The sequence below is a fragment of the Oncorhynchus clarkii genome, chromosome 15 (genome assembly GCF_045791955.1).
Source record: "Oncorhynchus clarkii lewisi isolate Uvic-CL-2024 chromosome 15, UVic_Ocla_1.0, whole genome shotgun sequence".
NCBI lineage: Eukaryota > Metazoa > Chordata > Actinopteri > Salmoniformes > Salmonidae > Oncorhynchus > Oncorhynchus clarkii.
Genome location: NC_092161.1, coordinates 5,328,050 through 5,335,365, shown reverse-complemented (window position 1 = coordinate 5,335,365; position 7,316 = coordinate 5,328,050). Strand labels below are relative to the sequence as shown.

General features: G+C 44.0%; 1 protein-coding gene across 2 annotated transcripts in view; it reads right to left on the bottom strand.

The window, feature by feature from the left end:
- LOC139366874 (junctophilin-1-like) overlaps positions 1 to 7,316 on the bottom strand; it is a 109,129-nt gene that overhangs the window by 88,067 nt on the left and 13,746 nt on the right. For both annotated transcript variants that reach the window (XM_071104573.1, XM_071104574.1), the window contains one exon: positions 6,086 to 6,854. In XM_071104573.1, the coding sequence (XP_070960674.1) occupies positions 6,086 to 6,854 (769 nt within the window). The remainder of the gene's footprint in view (positions 1 to 6,085; positions 6,855 to 7,316) is intronic.

Here is a 7,316-nt window from a genome sequence, read left to right as displayed (position 1 = left end):
AGGTGTTCTCAACTAGCCTACCTGGTTAAATAAAGGTGTTCTCAACTAGCCTACCTGGTTAAATGAAGGTGTTCTCAACTAGCCTACCTGGTTAAATAAAGGTGTTCTCAACTGGCCTACCTGGTTAAATGAAGGTGTTCTCAACTAGCCTACCTGGTTAAATAAAGGTGTTCTCAACTAGCCTACCTGGTTAAATAAAGGTGTTCTCAACTAGCCTACCTGGTTAAATAAAGGTGTTCTCAACTAGCCTACCTGGTTAAATAAAGGTGTTCTCAACTAGCCTACCTGGTTACATACAGGTGTTCTCAACTGGCCTACCTGGTTAAATAAAGGTGTTCTCAACTAGCCTACCTGGTTAAATAAAGGTGTTCTCAACTAGCCTACCTGGTTAAATAAAGGTGTTCTCAACTAGCCTACCTGGTTAAATAAAGGTGTTCTCAACTGGCCTACCTGGTTAAATAAAGGTGTTCTCAACTAGCCTACCTGGTTAAATAAAGGTGTTCTCAACTAGCCTACCTGGTTAAATAAAGGTGTTCTCAACTAGCCTACCTGGTTAAATAAAGGTGTTCTCAACTAGCCTACCTGGTTAAATAAAGGTGTTCTCAACTGGCCTACCTGGTTAAATAAAGGTGTTCTCAACTAGCCTACCTGGTTAAATAAAGGTGTTCTCAACTGGCCTACCTGGTTAAATAAAGGTGTTCTCAACTAGCCTACCTGGTTAAATAAAGGTGTTCTCAACTAGCCTACCTGGTTAAATAAAGGTGTTCTCAACTGGCCTACCTGGTTAAATAAAGGTGTTCTCAACTAGCCTACCTGGTTAAATGAAGGTGTTCTCAACTAGCCTACCTGGTTAAATAAAGGTGTTCTCAACTAGCCTACCTGGTTAAATGAAGGTGTTCTCAACTGGCCTACCTGGTTAAATAAAGGTGTTCTCAACTAGCCTACCTGGTTAAATAAAGGTGTTCTCAACTGGCCTACCTGGTTAAATAAAGGTGTTCTCAACTAGCCTACCTGGTTAAATAAAGGTGTTCTCAACTGGCCTACCTGGTTAAATAAAGGTGTTCTCAACTAGCCTACCTGGTTAAATGAAGGTGTTCTCAACTAGCCTACCTGGTTAAATAAAGGTGTTCTCAACTAGCCTACCTGGTTAAATGAAGGTGTTCTCAACTGGCCTACCTGGTTAAATAAAGGTGTTCTCAACTAGCCTACCTGGTTAAATAAAGGTGTTCTCAACTGGCCTACCTGGTTAAATAAAGGTGTTCTCAACTAGCCTACCTGGTTAAATGAAGGTGTTCTCAACTAGCCTACCTGGTTAAATAAAGGTGTTCTCAACTAGCCTACCTGGTTAAATGAAGGTGTTCTCAACTGGCCTACCTGGTTAAATAAAGGTGTTCTCAACTAGCCTACCTGGTTAAATAAAGGTGTTCTCAACTGGCCTACCTGGTTAAATAAAGGTGTTCTCAACTAGCCTACCTGGTTAAATGAAGGTGTTCTCAACTAGCCTACCTGTTAAATAAAGGTGAAATTAAAAATATATATAAATAAATAAAATACAGCCAATCACTGCAGAGCTGGATAAAACGTTGTGGAATAATGTAAATCTACGGAAATAATACACTTTCTGTCACAGGAAAAATAATAAATTCAGGAAGCCCAATCGATTGTGAGATAAGGATCTCGGACATAAAGAGGGATTTTATTTTCAATACGTCCTGTAGTTCTGTCTCTTTCCTAAAATAAACTCATCCACAAAAAATGTTTCCAACACACACACTTGTTTACTCTTTCTCACGCACCCCTTCTTCGTATCTTGTTTACTCTGTCTCAGCAGTAGTCGTCAACAGAGTGTTTCCTACAAATCTCAGCAGGGTTTTGCAATTCTCTAGAGAGTTTTTTTGTAATAAAAAATCCCCCCAAAATAAATGTGACCTTTCTTTAACTAGGCAAGTCAGTTAAGGCGAAATTCTTATTTATAATGACGGCCTACCCCGGCTAAAACCGTAACCAGGACGACGCTGGGTCAATTGTGTGCCACCCTAAGGAACTCCCAATCGAGACCGGATGTGATACAACCTGAATTCGAACCAGGGACTGTGCCACCCGGGATCCCACTAGAGCAAAGATATACATATCAGAAGGAGCTGTCAGGATATATATATCAGAAGGAGCTGTCAGGATATATATTTCAGAAGGACCTGTCAGGATATATATATATCAGAAGGAGCTGTCAGGATATATATATCAGAAGGACCTGTCAGGATATATATATCAGAAGGAGCTGTCAGGATATATATTTCAGAAGGACCTGTCAGGATATATATATATCAGAAGAACCTGTCAGGATATATATATCAGAAGGACCTGTCAGGATATATATATCAGAAGGAGCTGTCAGGATATATATATATCAGAAGGAGCTGTCAGGATATACATATCAGAAGGACCTGTCAGGATATATATATATCAGAAGGACCTGTCAGGATATATATATATCAGAAGGAGCTGTCAGGATATATATATCAGAAGGACCTGTCAGGATATATATATCAGAAGGAGCTGTCAGGATATATATATCAGAAGGTGCTGTCAGGATATATATATCAGAAGGAGCTGTCAGGATATATATATATATCAGAAGGAGCTGTCAGGATATATATATCAGAAGGACCTGTCAGGATATATATATATATCAGAAGGACCTGTCAGGATATATATATATCAAAAGGAGCTGTCAGGATATATATATCAGAAGGAGCTGTCAAGATATATATATCAGAAGGACCTGTCAGGATATATATATCAGAAGGAGCTGTCAGGATATATATATCAGAAGGAGCTGTCAGGATATATATCAGAAGGAGCTGTCAGGATATATATCAGAAGGACCTGTCAGGATATATATATCAGAAGGACCTGTCAGGATATATATATCAGAAGGACCTGTCAGGATATACATATCAGAAGGAGCTGTCAGGATATATATATCAGAAGGAGCTGTCAGGATATATATATCAGAAGGAGCTGTCAGGATATATATATCAGAAGGAGCTGTCAGGATATATATATATATCAGAAGGAGCTTTCAGGATATATATATCAGAAGGAGCTGTCAGGATATATATATATCAGAAGGACCTGTCAGGATATATATATCAGAAGGAGCTGTCAGGATATATATATCAGAAGGAGCTGTCAGGATATATATATCAGAAGGAGCTGTCAGGATATATATATCAGAAGGAGCTGTCAGGATATATATATCAGAAGGAGCTGTCAGGATATATATATCAGAAGGAGCTGTCAGGATATATATATCAGAAGGAGCTGTCAGGATATATATATCAGAAGGAGCTGTCAGGATATATATATCAGAAGGAGCTGTCAGGATATATATATCAGAAGGAGCTGTCAGGATATATATATCAGAAGGAGCTGTCAGGATATATATTTCAGAAGGACCTGTCAGGATATATATATATATCAGAAGGAGCTGTCAGGATATATATATCAGAAGGAGCTGTCAGGATATATATATCAGAAGGAGCTGTCAGGATATATATATATATCAGAAGGAGCTGTCAGGATATATATATCAGAAGGAGCTGTCAGGATATATATATCAGAAGGACCTGTCAGGATATATATATCAGAAGGAGCTGTCAGGATATATATATCAGAAGGAGCTGTCAGGATATATACATATAATACAGTATGGACAGCAGTAGTTATATAGGATGAGCTGTGTCCAGAATACAGGGTTAGGCCTCTGGATGCCTGTCCTGATCAGAACAGTGCTGAGTGCTTGGCAGTGTGTGTCTATCGTCACGGTATGTCTTTATTACACACTGTATAGGTTCTGGGAGCATCTGAGATATGGACAGAGAGCAGAGATCACACACACACACACACACACACACACATATACAAACACTCACACACAAACACACACACACACAAACACACACACACACACACACACACACTGAAGGCTGATCATAAATGCCCAGGACAGTACACTGCTCTCTGTGATCTCACAAAAAACTGGCAAGTGTCTTCACTGACATTTTCAATCTCTCCCTGTCTGAGTCTGTAATACCAACATGTTTAAAGCAGACCATCATGGTCCCTGTGCCCAAGAACACCAAGGCAACACACCTAAATAACTACCGACCCGTAGCACTCACGCCTGTAGCCATGAAATGCTTTGAAAAACTGGTCATGGCTCACATCAACACCATTGTCCCAGAAGCCCTAGACCCACTCCAATTCACACACCGCCCCAACAGATCCACTGATGACGCAATCTCTATTGCACTCCACACTGCCCTTTCCCACCTGGACAAAAGGAACACGTATGTGAGAATGCTGTTCATTGACTACAGCTCAGCATTCAACACCATAGTGCCCTCAAAGCTCATCACTAAGCTACGGACCCTGGGACTAAACACCTCCCTCTGCAACTGGATCCTGTACTTCCTGACGGGCCACCCCCAGGTGGTAAGGATAGGTAACAACACATTCGCCACGCTGATCCTCAGCACAGGGGCCCCTCAGGGGTGCGTGCTCAGCCCCCTCCTGTACTCCCTATTCACTCATGACTGCACGGCCAGGCACGACTCCAACACTGTCATTAAGTTTGCCGACGACACAACAGTGGTAGCCCTGATCACCGACAACAACAAGACAGCCTATAGGAAGGAGGTCAGTGACCTGGCAGTGTGGTGCCAGGACAACAACCTTTCCCTCAATGTGATCAAGACAAAGGAGATGATTGTGGACTACAGGAAAAAGAGGACTGAGCATGCCCCCATTCTCATCAACGGGGCTGTAGTGGAGCAGGTTGAGAGCTTCAAGTTCCTTGGTGTCCACATCAGCAACAAACTAACATGGTCCAAACACACCATGACAGTTGTGAAGAGGGCACGACAAAGCCTATTCCCCCTCAGGAGACTGAAAAAATGTGGCATGGGTCCTCAGATCCTCAAAAGATTATACAGCTGCACCATCGAGAGCATCCTGACTGGTTGCATCACTGCCTGGTAAGGCAACGGCTCGGCCTACGACTGCAAGGCACTACAGAGGGGTATTGCGAACGGTCCAGTAAATCACTGGGGCCAAGCTTCCTGCCATCCAGGATCTCTATACCAGGTGGTGTCAAAGCAAGGCCCTAAAAATGGTCGAAAGATCCCAGCCACCCTATTCATAGACTGTTCTCTCTGCTACCGCACGGCAAGAGGTTCCGGAGCGCCAAGTCTAGGTCCAAGAGAATTCTAAACAGATTCTACCCCCAATCCATAAGACTCCTGAACATCTAGTCAAATGAATACCCAGACTATTTGCATTGCCCCCCTCCCCCCTTTTACACTGCTACTCTCTGTTGTTGTCATCTATGCATAGTTACTTTAATAACTCTACCTACATGTACATATTACCTCAACTAACCGGTGCCCCCACACATTGACTCTGTATCAGTACCCCCCCCTGTATATAGTCTCGCTATTGTTATTTTACTGCTGCTCTTTAATTACTTGTTACTTTATATTTCTTATTCATATTTTTTGGGGGAAACTGCATTGTTGGTTAAGGGCTTGTAAGTAAGCATTTCACTGTAAGGTCTACCTACACCTGTTGTATTCGGGCCCATGTGACTAATACAATTGAATTTGATTTGATTTGAAAAGCAGCGATGATGATGAATTAGGGCCCACTGTCATAAGTCTGTTGTTACACATCACACACATCACAACCGAGCTGAACTATTCAACTGAAGATCCGTAGCGTGATGCTCCACAGAAATAGCCAGGAGTTATCCAGTAATACTCCTCTAGCTGGTTGTACAGCCATACCAGCCATACCAGGCACACCAGGCACACCGGGAATGTAGGAAGGGCCTTTGATCTTGTGGATTTTGAATGCTGCATAGTAGTTTGTGTATTTACAAGTGTAACACACATTCTCTCATACACATATTCTGTCTCTCACTCAGCCTCTCTCGTACACACACACACACACACACACACACACACACACACACACACACACACACACACACACACACACACACACACACACCTCACCGACCTACCTGGAAGCTGCTATTTCCACTTTCGTCCTGGAGGTGGCCCCTGCCCTCCGCGCCCCCTCCACGGCCCGGTCCACCTTCTCTTTGGTTTTGGGGTTCTTTAGCGGGATCAGCTGCTTCCTTATTCCACGAACCAACACGTTATTCTTGTACTTCCCTTCTTCCTTGTTCCCCTCGGGGAAGGTGGTGCACCCGTAACCGTGGCGCTTGTTGTTCAGCCACTCCCCCTCGTACTTCATCCCGTTGGAACGTTCGCTGACGCCGAACCCGTTGCGCTTGTCGTTCTTCCACTCCCCCGTGTACGTCTCGGTGGTGGTGGCATCCACGTGATCCTCCAATACCAAGTCCTCTTCCGGCAGCTCTCCGTCGCCCAGGGAGACGGTGGAGTTGGCGTCTGCGTCGGAGGAGCTGATGCGGCTCATAGCGGCGTCGCTGCGTGCCGAACTCCTCTTGCTGGAGATGGACGACTTCGATTCGGACTTGTGTAGCCGACGGAGGCTCCCGAACAGCGAGCCGCGGCGGAACAGACCCTTCTTCTTCCCTGTGACCACTTCGCCGTCCGAGTGGAAGTTGAGGACGAACCCGCCCCGGCCGCCGGTGGGCGTGTCACCCGAGAGGTCCTGGAGCACGGTGCCATTGCTCTGCTCGGAGCGTAGGGACGCTAGAGAGGTACGGAGTGGAGAGCGGATCACTGTTGCCATGCCGTAGGGAACACTCTGGCGCACGCCATAACCGTGCCGCATCCCGCCCATCCACTGGCCCTGGTATGTACCTGGAGGAGAGAGGACAGTAGAGATGGGGGTGAATAGATTGATTGACTGATTGATTGGTTGATTGGTTGGTTGGTTGGTGCGTTGATTGATTGGTTGATTGATTGATTGATTGATTGGTTGGATGGCTGGTTGGTGGGTTGATTGACTGATTAATCGATTGATCTGTTGATTGATTGATTGATTGATTGATTGATTGATCGGTTGATTGACTGATCTTAACAGTATTGTCTAAAAGCCAAAATAAAAGGCACAGAGAGAAACTGGCCCAACGCTCTCAATTAAGGATGCTAACGTCCTACAACAACATCAAGCTCATTAGACATTGATTAGATGGGAAAGAAACCCACCTGGTATCATAGATATCATTACATACTGAGACATTGATTAGATCGGAAAGAAACCCACCTGGTATCATAGATATCATTACATACTGAGACATTGATTAGATGGGAAAGAAACCC